The following is a 14,786-nucleotide window of genomic DNA, read 5'->3' as shown; positions in this document are numbered from 1 at the left end:
ACCTTGGGAAGAATGGAAGGCTGAGCTGGTGAGAATCGAACTGCTGGCATTCGACAGAATTACCTTGTAATACTGCATTCTAACCACTGTGCCACCACAGTTCTTTGTTCCCAGTGTGGAGAATTATCTGCACTAAAGTCCCGAACATGCTTTTTTCTTCTTCTTTTTTTCCAAGAGGCAACTGGACTTTCTGGTTTTTCTTGGAAGATGTTTCGCTTCTCATCCAAGAAGCTTCTTCAGAGGTTCATCTTCCAAGAAAAACCAGAAAGTCCAGTTGCCTCTTGGAGAAAAAAACCCCCACACCTTTGGAACAACCATGACCTGGATGACTGAGAATCTCCACAGACATCTGCATTAAAGGTTAAGTCACCAGAAAGAAGGCATGGCAGAAAAAAAAATCACTTCTTCTTGAGTAAACAATTTGGGCTCATAAGAAGAGCCTCGTTGGATTTAACCAGAAACCATCTAATTCAGCATCCTGTATTCTACAGTGACAAACCAGACTCTGGAAACCAGCCTGCTCGCAAGAGATTAGGGTTAGATCAGGGATGTCAAACTCACATCATCACGGTGGCATCACATGACGTATTGGGATTCCCCCCCACTTCGCTAAACTGGCATGGCCAGTGTGTGATGCATCCAGCCCACGGGCCGAGAATTTGACAGCCCCGGTCTAGATGTTTCTTTTACACAGCTTTTCTTCTCAATATGAACAGAGTTGAGATGCTCAAATTACCTTTCTAGCCGCTGCATGGTCATGGACAGTGTTTTATTCAACTCTTCGATCATGCGACATCCTGAAGGGTGCATGGGTAACGTGCTGGATCCAGAAGGCATATGTGGGCTGTGGCTGCCGTACTGATGCTGGTGCGCTGCTAACTGTGATGGTAGGACTGTGTGATGATGCGAAGTCAATGATTGTTGGGAGTTCTTCTGTGTGGAATAGGATGTGAGGGAGAGATCGGGTCCCCCTAAAGGCATGCAAATCATGACTTTCTTTGGAGGTAGCGGAGGTGATAGCTTGACTGGCATACAAGGCAGCTTCATCGGAGCACCAGGATCTTAAAAACAAAGGTTGAGAAACACGGTTATGAACATAGGTGGAAAAAAGTACTTTGATTCTCTCCACAGCCATCGACTCATCTAACATTGAAAGCATTTTTTCTTTTGCACATCTCATGCAGTTCAAATAGATATGAGAGATTACTATATATATATATATATATATATCATGCTATCCTTCCTGGTTCAATCTGTAAACAGGTAGTCCTCGACTTATGACCACAACTGAACCCAACATTTCTGTTGCTAAATGAGACATCTGTTAAGTGAATTTTGTAGATTGTTGCAGCAATTTACATGGTCATCCAGTTGAAACCTCTAATACGTATACATCTATAAAGAACATCTGAAGAGACGCAAAGAGGAATAAGATGGAAGAAATCCCATTTCTCCCTTTCTCTTCATATCATTGGCTAACATTTTTAGCTACAGTTCTTCATATATTACCTGTGAAAAAGAAACGATGATTTCTCCTCCCCACCGACGCTTGTGAGTTTCATTAGGACTAGAATAGAGCTCACTAATTTTATTAAGATCAACCTTAGCTTCCGTATGCTTTGCACGCTAATATATTTTGATATGTTTTAGATTTGCTTAAGTGAGATGGGTGGTATAGAGGTATGATAAACAAATGAATGAAACTGCTTGGTTTAGGATTATGTTATGGTAATAGGATTTCAGTAAAAGACTATCCTACATAAACTGCTGCATTTTTACTACATTTTTTAAAAAACTGTAATTTTATACTAATTATATATGTACATGATTTCCATGTCTTGTGTATAAGGCACAATATTAATACAGATATATGAGTGAGAGGGGAGAAAGAATAAAATAAAAACAGTCTTAAGAATGGGCCATATAAAATCTACAGTGTCAATTAGAAAATCAACTGCATTTTAATGTGAATTGATGTAATTCTTAGATTAAATGCCTTTCTTTACATTTTTGAGGTCTCATCTCTCAAAAATAGCATAGATTAGTAAATAACATATGGAGAACGTTTTGGGTAAGGTAGGTGAATAGATGCCCATTGCTTTGCTGGGGACAGTACAGCAGAAATGCGATTGGATGCAGGATCTAAACTGCCAATAATTCTCCTTGGATTAAAGGAAAGTCTTGAGAGCACACCAGGGGTGGGTTTTACTTACTTTTACTACCAGTTTGCAATGGGACCGCATCCGCTCGCTTCTGCGCATGCGCAGATCACCCCTGATGACGTCGTGGTGGGTGGGCGGGGCCTCCTGCCGGTTTTACTACCGGTTCTATAGAACCGGATCAAACTAGGAGCAACCCACCACTAGAGCATGCTCATGTATTCTACAAAACTGGAGGTTTTTTTGTGAGTCAATAAAGAAATAGATATTTTTGTAGCTGCTCATGATCAGCTGGGAATCGTGGGTTTTATCATGCTCTGAGCCATTAATGTAGCCTTTTTTAAGAAGTCAAAGTTCAACCAAGCCTCATCTTTTTAAACACCTTGGGAGTTGAACTTCCTTTTTATTATTTCCTAAAGAGTGAAAATCTTTCAGAACTGCAAGCTTTGTATTCGCTGGGTTAGTGCCTCTTTAATCCATTTGAAAAGAAGAAAATATGTGTGTTTCCAGCTCTGTAAGATTTTATTTTCTGTAATAGGCACAGAAGGATGAGTATAGTGTTGTTTTTGGAAAGTATTTAAAATGCTAAAATTTGCATAAAATTGATTTAAAGAAAGACATGGAAACTAACTAAAAATGTCTTCTCTTGTGAGAATTTCCCAATTTATAAATTGCTGATAAGAAGGCTTTGAAGGGTAATCACTAGAAAGGACTAGAGGTTATGTTAAAGGAAAGTTAGATTTGTGGACTCAAGAACAGTGTGAGCTACTTAACCTTATATTTTGAACAAAAAGTGTTGAAGAGAATCACGTTTCTTTGAATAAAATCAAAAAGGATATTATAGGGGACTCAAAAACTGTAATCTTCAAGAGAGAGAGATGGATTTGCAAATGGAAGAATATTAAAAAACAAGTGATACACAAATAAGATATCAAAAAGATGTGTATTACTCATTTAAATTGGACTATCAGAGAAGGTACATTGAAATTGCAAATGGATTTTAATAAATATGACAAGGACTTTGAGAGAAGAGACAAAAATAAGAGTTTTTAGAAAATGTATTGAAATATGGAATGAAGATGTATTTGGTAGTATTTTTAAGTTATAGTCACACGTTAATATTGAATATACTTGCTGGAGATGAAGGGGGAAATTTCTTCATATAGTTTCTTTTTCTTTTCTCTGCACTTTTTTAAAAAAACATTCTTCTTTAATGTATTTTTGTATTAGCTTTTTGTATCTGCTTTATCTGTTTAATATAATCCTTATTAAAATTATTAAAAAGAATAGTAAATAACATACCAATATTCATATTTATATTTTTAACAATAGTGAACTTTTTTGGCATTAAAAAAAGTTAATAGACCTAGTCAGTAATAATTGGATGGAATAGCTATTTCTGAATGATTTCATGCAAACCTGACAGATGCGTTTGCAGCAGAGGTGAGTTTCAGCAGGTTCTGACCAGTTCTGGAGAACCGGTAACGGAAATTTTGAGTAGTTCGGAGAACCGGTAGTAAAAATTCTGACTGGCCCCGCCCCCATCTATTCTCTGCCTCCCAAGTCCCAGCTGATCGGGAGGAAATGGGGATTTTGCAGTAACCTTCCCCTGAAGTGGGGAGGGAATGGAGATTTTACAGTATCCTTCCCCTGCCATGCCCACCAAGCCACAGAATCGGTAGTAAAATAATTTGAAACCCACCACTGGTTTGTAGCCTGACTCTTTTATCTTTAGTTTTAATACAATGTCTGTATTTATTTATTTATTTATTTATTTATTTATTGATTGATTGATTGATTGATTGATTGTATGGCAAAAATGTAAAAAAATATGCTGTAATTGTTGTTTAAACATGAATCAAGTATCTGAATTTAAATGTATGGCATTTTCTTTGTTTCCCTTGGCTCTTGCAGTTTATTTTTTTACTGAATGATGGCCCAATTGTTGAAACAAATCTTTGTATTTGGTAACCTAAGCACGCTACAACATGCTAAATGAACACTGCCATACAATCAGGTCAGGAAGAGAGATGTTTATGAAGACCTGTGTGGCCTAATATTTGAGGTTAATCTGCTCTGGTCTGCTGGCTTGGAGAAGGCTGTCTCATCAAAAGTGTTAAAGGAGGTGAAACACTGACTGGTTTCTGTATGCACAAAGGAAAATACTATTTCTGTCTTTGCCTCAAGCATGAAAATGCCTTGAGCTGCCTCTGTGTAAGAAAATATAGCTATGTTCCAATTTATAGATTTCAGCATCTTTCAGAATAAATGTACACAATCACAGCTCCAGGGCAGTGTGCCATCTTCATAAAAAGCCTCCATTTTATTTGTAACCAAAACGCATTAATGCGGCAGAAAGGGAAAGGCAAATATACGATTAACCACAGCTAATTTTCAATTAAATTTAAAAACAAAAACAAAGTATCTGAATTGATCAGAAATCATAATATGATGACAACAATGAGAAGAGAAACCAGATATTAAATTAAAGGGAAATTATTTTTCTGTATTAAATATTCATTCTCAAAAAGATGAAACCCGAAACAGTTTCTGCAAGCCCCTCCTTAATTAAATCATATGGTAGCTTCTATAAAGCCAGAAGCAAACTGTCCATCACAACTTGCTACTGGTTATGTTTTGTCTAAACAAAAGCACATACCCATCATCTCACGGTGGAAATTTATTGAGAATTGAGATGGTTTTTCATTTTCATTGTCTGTTTCATTAAATGCATCTCTTAAAATGCAATCCATATGTGACATTTTCATTTTGGAAAGAAGGATGTACTGGAATTAACTGCTCATTTCAAGACTCTCTGCAGGGCAACATAATCCATAATTCCAGCATGAATAACATCTTTTGATTTATGATCCATACAACCTGAATTATAAGCACATCTATTGGCAAATAAGAGTTTTGATTTCACCAAGGCATAAATTAACCTATATATTCAAATTCAGTTATATATAAATTTAAATTAATTGTCCCATTTCCACTATAGATCATCTTCAGGTGGGAAGGAGCCAAGAACAGGCAGAAAGGGAATATTTAACCCTTAAGCAATTTCTTAGCCATTATTTTATCTGCAAGAAAATAAGTCCCCTATACCTGGCTGGCTGGGGAATTCTGGGAATTGAAGTCCACCAGGCTTAAAGTTGCCAAGGTTGGAGACCCCTGCCCTATACTGTATCCAAGAACATAAATACAGGCAGTCCCCGACTTACAAACACAATTGAGCTCAAAATTTCTGTTGCAAATGAGACATTTATTAAGTGAATGTTGCCCCATTTTGCGACTTTTCTTGCCATGGTTGTTAATTGAATCCCTGCAGTTGTTAAGTTAGTAATACAGTTTTTTAAGTAAATCTGGCTTCTCCATTTACTTTGCTTGTCAGAAGGTCACAAAAGGAGATTACATGACCCTGGGAACTGCAACCGTCATAAATATGAGTCAGTTGCCAAGCATCCAATTCTTGATTATGTGACTATGGGGATGCTGCAATGGTTGTACGTGTGAAAAACGGTGATAAGTCCTTTTTTTTCCACTGCCGTTGTAACTTTGTACAATCACTAAATGAACTGCTGTAAGTCAAGGACTATCTGTAGGTGTGAAGCTGCTTGAATGTAAATAGGCAAGGAATGAGAGGGGAAACTATCTATTGGAAAGCACTACCTCTTAGAGAATAAAATACTGGACATATTCCTTAATTTCACAGTGGAGTCACTTAACCATATGTAGTTTAACTGGGAAACTGTGAGTACCCTAGACCAAGCCAAGTCTAAAAACACTAGACAATTCCTGGAAGCCTGGCACTCAGACAAATTGGCCATCAACAGCACATAGACATAAACAACATCTACATACTATTCAAAAGAGACAGTCAAAAAGCCAAAAGGGAAACTAAAAGACTAAAACATCTCCTCACCAGCAATCAACACCCAGATGAGCAGAAATTAACACCAAGATTAACATTAGACCAATAATCAAGAAGAAAATAATACCCCAATCAAGGAACTGCCAAACAAGCTAATTGTAAACAACAGCTCAATCAAGGAACCATCAAGAACACTCCCACCAACACTGACAGGGCAAGCCACTTGAATATAAAATGAGAGCAAACTCCACTCCTTACTAGCACTGATGATGTTACCTAGTTTGGTACGGAAACATCTGCAAGGAAACAATCAAGCTCAGAGAGCACCAAGGACCCCACAACTCTGGGCATAATATTACATCAAATGGTGTTCAACAATATGCTCTCTGACTTCCAAATTGTACTAGATTTATATAAATCTTCATTCATTTCATGTTATTAAGGGATATTTATTAATAAAACTAAATCCAAAGAAAGTTATATTAGGGCGGTGATTATCTAGATAGGAAAAAATCCAGGGGAAAAAAATTCCTTGCTACCATCTAATTATTGTCTGGATTTCTGCAGTCCACAAATGGTAGGCTTGATTAATAACATATAAATCTCTGCCACTGATTTTGAAGTGGCCATCCTTGTAGAAAGGACTTGCAAAGGAACGCTCTATCCTGAATCTCTTGAATTACAACTCATCCAGAAATTCAGTTCTGTTCATTTGGGTTTCTGCGGAGACAATAATTGCATGTTGCACTATATATAGTAATTAATTCAGCACTAATGTGAAATTTTTGTGTTACCACCTATCAAGTTTTTTTTCAAGAGATTGGTGTGTTTATTTTGAATACATTCGAGTTCTAATTAAAGTATCCCTAACAGTATATTTTTCTCCCTTTAATCTCATTATTCACAACCTAAAATGCCCTCTAACTGAGCAAAGGAGAATAAACCATGTGTCTGATGACAAGTTGGCTAAGAGTAGGAAGATAAGGAATTGGAAGCTTCAAAATGATCTTTAGATGATTTCTAATTGATCAGAACAGGGCAAAGTAAGGATATGAAAGACAGTTCTAATAATGCTGTTTTAGAATTTCATGTTCTTGACATCAGCCCTTGCAGCAATGAACAGTAATGACCAAGTCTATAGCTCCTGATATTTTCACATTGCAGCTAAACAGTAAAAGTCCTTAATCCTCCTTCCAAAATCCAAAATTTAGTATCTAGTATCTCATGCATAGTACTGCATTTCACAAACAAAAGAGCTGGTTAGAAAAAAGACACTTCCTTTTCAACACAGGATGAATCGCATAAACTATGATTTCACCTCTCAAACCTGCTATATTTATTCCCCAAATCACAGAAGCGGTTTGATGGCAAATTATGATTAACTCCACTTCTGCTGATTTGAAAAACTAAGAACAAGTGAAAATCACCGCCATACCGAGCTACTGAGAGTTTTGCAGCAACAAAAAGGAAAAGCTTCCACAAGTCCTGCTAATTTTATGCTGAAAAGAAAAGCAAAACGAGAAAAACATTTGTCAGTTTTATCTCAAACTTATTTTGTCTAGACTACTAAAAAGTTTTATATAGCCATAAAGGTAATATGTCAAGTAAGTAAAGCTTATAAGACTTGAAATTCCAGAATTAGGAAATAAGCCGAAAAGTCCTTCTCATTGAACAAAAACCATGCAAAAATGAACTTTGCAGCATTCACATATAACACATTGAAGTAGTAGCTGGAACAAAATAATCACAGCTCTTCCACAGTATTGTGGGAGGAGAGAAGTTTGGTGTTAATAGAAACCTTGAGGGGACAAAACAGAAAGGAGATATGAAAGTCCTCACTTGAAGCCAGGTTTAAAAAGTTTATAAGGTCCCAAGTGAAGCCAGATGTTGAAGGCTCTAAAACTCATTGAATCAGGTCACATTATTTTGCCTTCCTGCTCAAAAGCTCTGGAGTCTGATCATTCTTCTAATACATTTGGGGCAGAAGACCTGTTCTGTGGACAAGTGTGGCCAACCAACCACGTAATTAGAAAGCAAAGAAAACACAGTTTATGTGAAGAAGGACAAGTATCAAATAAACTTCTATAACAGGATGAAAACAGAGTAGAGGAACAGTGGAAGACATAAAAGAGATAACAAATAAAGGCAAACAACAGTGAGTTCCCCCATTGACGCATAAATAGAAAGGAATGAAATCTAAAAGATAGTATTATTAATATTAGTGTATTTAAAAAAAGAGCAATCAGCTCTTGAAACAACTACTGGTATATAGCAAAGAAAAAAAAACATGTATGAGTGAGATTTAAGCTCTCATTATTTATTTCCCATGAGCTATAATGGGAACTCCAGTTCCTTAAGACAAACCTGGAAGAAACTGGAGGAAACATAGAGACATTAAACCGACATTTGATTGAAACAGACTCCAGCTAACAATTTAATGCTAGAAAATGTTTTTTTTCTATGGTCTAATAGCCACGTGTTCTCATGTATTTGCAGATTGGTAACCCAGGTATTCTAACGAAAGATGCAAAAACAGCAGAGAGGCCTACATGACTGTGTCATGAAGAAAATAACGTTTTGTCTAGAGACGTGAGGAAAAGTGCATTTTTTCAGGGGAGGGCAGCACAAACCAAACAGGAACATTTACTTACCAGCTAAATGGTTGGCAATCTTGGTAATGGGCTTAGGAGGCAGGGCAGGGGGTTGTTTGAGGAGGGAAAGCTGCTTCACTGGGGTGTCTTCATGATCTCCAGAGAAAGCAGCAGATTTTTTAGGGGGGAGTAGCAAGACTGGTTTAGATGTAGGTTCTTGAGGGAGGTGGATTCCAGATTCACTGGACGTGGGACTCTCTTCAGACACTGGAGGACACAACCACAGCACAGACGCAACAAGGTTACAAGCAAAGCAGCAGCAGAAAGACAAAGGCAGCAGAGCAATGCAGATTTAAAAATGTAATTAGCCATATTTTACTCAGACGTACAAAGAAAAGAAGGAGGCAGAAAAAGAGAGAGAGAGAGAAATTCTGGTGCTTTCACTACAGACCTATCACTAGTACGTCCCTCACTAGCAACAATCTAGGGACAAATTCTCTGGCTTTTTTTTTTGCTCAGCTTGCTTCTACTGAAGTCAACTGACTACATACCACAACTGGTAGTACCACATCGGTATTGCTTTTAGAATCCTAACAGTGCCTTCGATATTCCTTTTTCTAAAGTCCATGGGTTATTTAGGATGTAAACAACTCTTTACAGAAGTATTTAACAAGTTTTTTTATACTGAGGTCTTTCCCACCGATCAGACTTGCAAAATATCCTGTATGTTGCAAAAGATTTTGAGATATATTGTTAGGTATATCACTTGTCCTCAAAGGCTAGAATATTCTAGAATGTCCTAGAATATTTCTCTCATGACTGCATATCTCACAGAAAGACAAGAAGAAATGCAGAAGTTTCAAAAAGGGATTCTTGTTATAATTGTTCTTCAGTGCGTCTGTCTGTCTGTCTGTCTGTCTGTCTGTCTATCTATTCATCCATCCATCCATCCATCCATCATCCATCCATCCATCTTCTATCTCTATCTCATCTCTACTTATTACCATATCTATCTATCTGTCTGTCTGTCTGTCTGTCTGTCTGTCTGTCTGTCTGTCTGTATCACCAACTTTCCAAGTCTTTTAAAAGTTATCATCATTATTCTGTCCTGCTAAATAATTTTCAGATACATAATTTTATCTTAAAAATCCAAGAGCAATTCTGCTTGGATATTGATGGTGGGAACTTTCAGTTCTCTTTTCTAACTCAGGATAGTATTAATACACTGAAAAACTCCTTGCTTTTTGGCTTAGCTGAACAACTTAAGCTGTACAACTGTTGCCAAGGACCAGCATGTCTTGTCAAGTTATTATAAACATTACTTTTGAGAAGAATAAACCCCACTGAATTTGAAAACAATCTAATTTGCCCTTTGTTTCATAAAGACATCACATTCCCTTTTCACTACATGGTACTTTGTCACCTCCATATATTGAAAGAGAGAGAGACAGACAGAGAGAGACAGAGAGAGAGAGATGATGAGAATATCTCACTGACGACATAAAGTAAACTTTGAGCTTGTTCATGAATATGCCAATATTTTTTTTTGCAGGAATTCTTCCATCATAAAATGAGTTTTCTATATTGAAATTAGATCAATGGAAAGGCAACATTAAAGTACTAGTATACAAGCTACTGGGTTGGATTTACATTCCATATATTTCTGTTGTCTATGGAAAGTATGGAAAATGTAAAAATAAAAATCCTTTCCTGCTCTTCTATGCCCTGCTTCTTGCAAATATCTCCATATTGTTCAGCCATCATACTAAGAAACACCAGTGTCACTGCTTTCTTTGTATATACTTAATTCCTTTCACAGCTTTCTAATGGAGTGGTCAACACTACAATTAACCGCATTAGATTCTACAAATTAGACATTGGAAAAAATAAATGAATGTACTCTTTTAGTTTTCCCCAACCTGATCCAATTCAGAAGGATTTGGAGCTCAGCTTCCTGAACTGTGGCCCCAAAATAAAAATAAAAAGTTTAGCCATCTTTTTTTACTTAATCTAAAAACCTTTTTTTTATCTGCGGGTCAGTAGAGTTCTTTTCTTCTTATCATTCCGATCGTAAACAATCATTTCAAATTTAGTTGAAATAAACATATGCCACCATTAAAACAAAAGTAATATTGTTTTGGCAAGTTAGTTCACTAAAGAATAATGTCACCTACTGTACTAACTCACCCACTGACATTGGCAAACCTTTTGAATGTTAGTTCTTCATATTTATTAACTGAATTAGAGGCTGACTGTTAACATTCATATAGATAAGATATAATCTAGAATTGTTATCAGTCTGGATATATTACTACTAAAGTATTAAGGAAATAACTACATTATTTATTCTGGAGAGCCAGTTTGGTGTAATGGTTAATGGTACTGGGCTAGAAACAGGAAGTTCTAGTCTTGCCTTAGGCACAAAGCCAGAGGGGTGATTTCTGGACCAGTCATATTCTCTCAACCCTAGGGAAAAAGACAATGGCAATCCAATTCTGGAAACCGTTGCTGATAAAACTGCTTGTCCATGCAATCACCAGGAGTCAAGGTTGACTCAAAAGATTCTTTCTAAATTATGTGACTCATGATGGAATTGAAAAGCTACCTGTTCCATCCATGACCTCTGGATTCTGAAGTACTTCATAACTACAGGAATCCCCAGATATTGAACATGGCTCCAGTTCAGATAGGGCTTGCAGTGATACTTGGCTGGAACTCAACGCCTGTCCATTCTCCAATGATCCCTCTTCATTCTGTATAGAAAGCTCTCCATCTAAAAGAAAGCACAATAGTATGGGATAAAGATCATAACTGCAATTGAAAAATCAATGAAAAAAACTCTTAATACAGAATAGAATAAACTAGGGGTGAAATCTACTTACCTTCCTTACTGGTTCGGAAGCGCACGGGCCGCACACAGATCTTCTGTGCATGCGCAAAACCTTCTGCGCATACGCAGAATGACACCCAGGCGGGTGGGTGGAGCTTTGCTCTGCCATCGCTACCAGATCATCGAACCACCGGCCAAGATCGCTACCGGACCGGCCAATCCGGGCCGATCCGGGAGCATTTCACCCCTGGAATAAACCTAGTTATCCAAGTATACCTTGTTTAATACATATATATCTCTGCTTTGGATATATTTATAAAAATGGTAACTGGTTGTTGGGACATTATAATGTAATGAAGGAAAGACACTGGAACAGGATTGTTCAGTGTATATTTGACATTGAGCTTCTTAGAGCAGGGCACCTAGGGCTAATTTCCCTGCACTCTTAACCTTCACCCTCCATCTTGTTTCAGGTTTTGAATGCAATACTAGTCCCACTTGAACTCTTCCGTACAATAATCTACAGACTGGAATATAGTATTTTCTGATTTGCAAGTTTTGGCACATCTCCTGCACAGGTTCTTGATTGGTGCATCAGAACAGAATGCTTGAGACACCCCTATTTCATTTCATTTCTATTGAAAGCCTCTATTTGCTCATAAATTAACATTCATGAAGTCTTGAGGAAAATCTTGGAACTGATATCAATATTACTAAACACAAATAGAGAACACTGCTTAATTAATTATAATTAATTATAATGGATTTAAATAACATATTATAATTAATTAATTAATTAATTATAATTAATCAATTACAAGAAACAATGTGCAACTAATCAGGGAATTGTCTAAAACTAGTCTACGCCTGTTTGGACCAATGAAAATACAAACTAGAAATTGCCCAGTCTTCATTATTTATAAATCCAGATATATAAAGGTAAAGGTAAAGGTTCCCCTCGCACATATGTGCTAGTCATTCCCGACTCTAGGGGGCGGTGCTCATCTCCATTTCAAAGCTGAAGAGTCAGCATTGTCTGAAGACACCTCTGTGGTCATGTGGCCAGCATGACTAAACGCCAAAGGCACATGGAATGCTGTTACCTTCCCACCAAAAGTGGTCCCTATTTTTCTACTTGCATTTTTTATGTGCTTTCGAACTGCTAGGTTGGCAGAAGCTGGGACAAGTAATGGGAGCTCACTCCGTTACTCGGCACTAGGGATTCGAACCACTGAACTGCTGACCTTTCGATCGACAAGCTCAGCATCTTAGCCACTGATTTACCGTGACCCTTGTATATATAATAAGCCATATACCGTGTTTCCCCAAAAATAAGACCCTGTCTTATATTTTTTTGAACCCCAAAATAAGGGCTTGGTCTTATTATCGGGGCGGAGGGTCTTATTATTTTGGGGGTGCAGGAAACAGCGAGTGTGGCCACCTCATGGCTTCTGCTGTGTTGCGCCGCTGGTCAGCTGTTCGCTGGGGAACCAAAGGTGGGAATCTCCCCAGCATTCTTGGCATTTGCCCGTTTCCCATCTGTCCATCCATCCCCCTCACCTGCAAACTCCTGCCCCGCTCCCACCTCTCTGCCGGGTGACCCCCGGCAGCCCCAGATGCCCAAAGCCTGCATCCGCCTGGCTCCCTTTTCCACAGCACCTGGCTCTTTATCGAGGGGGGTTGCATGTGGGGTGGGGGAGAAGCAAAACACGTGGAGTGAGATGGGGCTCACTCCTCTTGCCGTCTCTTCTCCCCCCCTTGCCAGGGGCTGGGGAGACGGGAGACGTACGTCTTAGCTGCCTTGCAGCTCTGTCGTGTGTCTTGCTATTGTCTGCAGGCAAACACATAGGGTAAAACCAAACTTCTTGCAAGTTCGACAAGTTTCATTGAACTCATGAGATTTTTTTTACCCTACTGTTTGTCTGCAGACAACGGCGAGACACACGATGGAGCTGCAAGGAAGGTAAGATGGCTCCATGCACCCCAAATGGTATCGTAACAGCAGCCTGGCTTCTGCCCTTTCCCGTCGTCTCTTTGTTGAGGGGGATGGCAGGTAGGGCAGGGGAGAAGCGAGATGCATTGAGCGTGACGCGACTCCTCTTGCAGTCTCTTCTCCCCTTCTCACCGGGCATGGCAGGGCTTCCTGCCCCTGTCCAAATTGGATGCAATTTGGTGGGGAGGGGTGGGGCCGGGGAGACATGAGACGCGTGTCTTACCTGCCTTGTAGCTCCATTGCGTGTCTTGCTGTTGTCTGCAGGTAAACACATTGTAGGGTAAAACCAAACTTCTTGCGAGTTCGAGAAGTTTGATTGAACTCGCAAGGTTTCTTTTACCCTATAACGTGTTTGCCTGCAGACAATGGCAAGACAGGCGACGGAGCTACAAGGCAGGTAAGACACATTTCACGTCTCCCCAGCCCCACCCCCACCCATCCCTACTTGCTACCTCAAAATTGCATCCAATTTGGGCAGGGACAGGAAACCCTGCCATGCCTGGTGAGAGGGGGAGAAGAGATGGCAAGAAGAGCGAGCTCTGTCTCGCTCCATGCATCTCGCTTCTCCCCCAACCCCCTCAATAAAGAGCTGGGCACTGTGGAAAAGGGAGCCAGACAGCCACGGGCTTTGGGTGTCTGGGGCTGCTGGGGGTCACCTGGCAGAGAGATGGGACCAGGCGGGAGTTTGCAGGTGAGGGGGATGGATGGATGAATGGGAGGCGGGCAAGTGCCAAGAATGCTAGGGAGATTCCCACCTTTGGTTCCCCAGCAAACAGCTGACCAGTGGCGCAACATAGCAGAAGCCATGAGGTGGCCACACTCGCTATTTCCTGCACCCCCAAAATAATAAGACACCCCCCCCCCCGATAATAAGGCCAAGCCCTTATTTTGGGGTTCAAAAAAATATAAGACAGGGTCTTATTTTCGGGACATGTCCTATTTTCGGGGAAACACGGTATATAAACAGCAGCAATTTGATTTCCCAAAAGTTCTTTGGTTTCCCAAAAGAAATTTTGGGATGATTTTTATGACCGATATGAATCTCTTTTCTTTTGAATTAGCTAAGAAATTTCTTTCTTTTTGTTTGTCTGTGTGTGTGTTTATGTGTTTATGTGTTTGCTATCCAAGGACTTGCCATTACGGGCAATGATTGAACGTTGCTTCAAGGGAGGACTGCCTTTTCTCAGCCTTTTTTTTCAGAAGGAAAGAAGGAGACTACAATATACCCAACTTCAAAGGGTTTTTTTTTTGTTTAAGAGAGAGAGTTTGGAAATGGTGCTGGATGGAAATGCTCCTAAGCAGATTGAATTTAGAGCAGTGGTGAAATCCAAATTTTTTT

The 14,786-nt window shown here is 39.0% G+C and overlaps 1 protein-coding gene across 5 annotated transcripts in view; it reads right to left on the bottom strand.

The window, feature by feature from the left end:
* Positions 1-14,786, bottom strand: part of PHACTR1 (phosphatase and actin regulator 1) — a 258,904-nt gene that overhangs the window by 30,369 nt on the left and 213,749 nt on the right. For 3 of the 5 annotated variants that reach the window (XM_060682103.2, XM_060682106.2, XM_060682102.2), the window contains 3 exons: positions 11,230-11,397; positions 8,685-8,891; positions 737-1,061 (listed from right to left, as the gene is read on the bottom strand). In XM_060682103.2, coding sequence (XP_060538086.1) covers positions 737-1,061; positions 8,685-8,891; positions 11,230-11,397 — 700 coding nt within the window. The remainder of the gene's footprint in view (positions 1-736; positions 1,062-8,684; positions 8,892-11,229; positions 11,398-14,786) is intronic. The other 2 variants (XM_060682105.2, XM_060682104.2) reach the window with 1 other exon arrangement.

This window comes from Pantherophis guttatus, chromosome 3, assembly GCF_059756535.1.
Source record: "Pantherophis guttatus breed Tessera chromosome 3, ASM5975653v1, whole genome shotgun sequence".
NCBI lineage: Eukaryota > Metazoa > Chordata > Lepidosauria > Squamata > Colubridae > Pantherophis > Pantherophis guttatus.
Note: the sequence above shows the minus strand (reverse complement) of the source record. Positions and strands in the feature narration are given on the sequence as shown.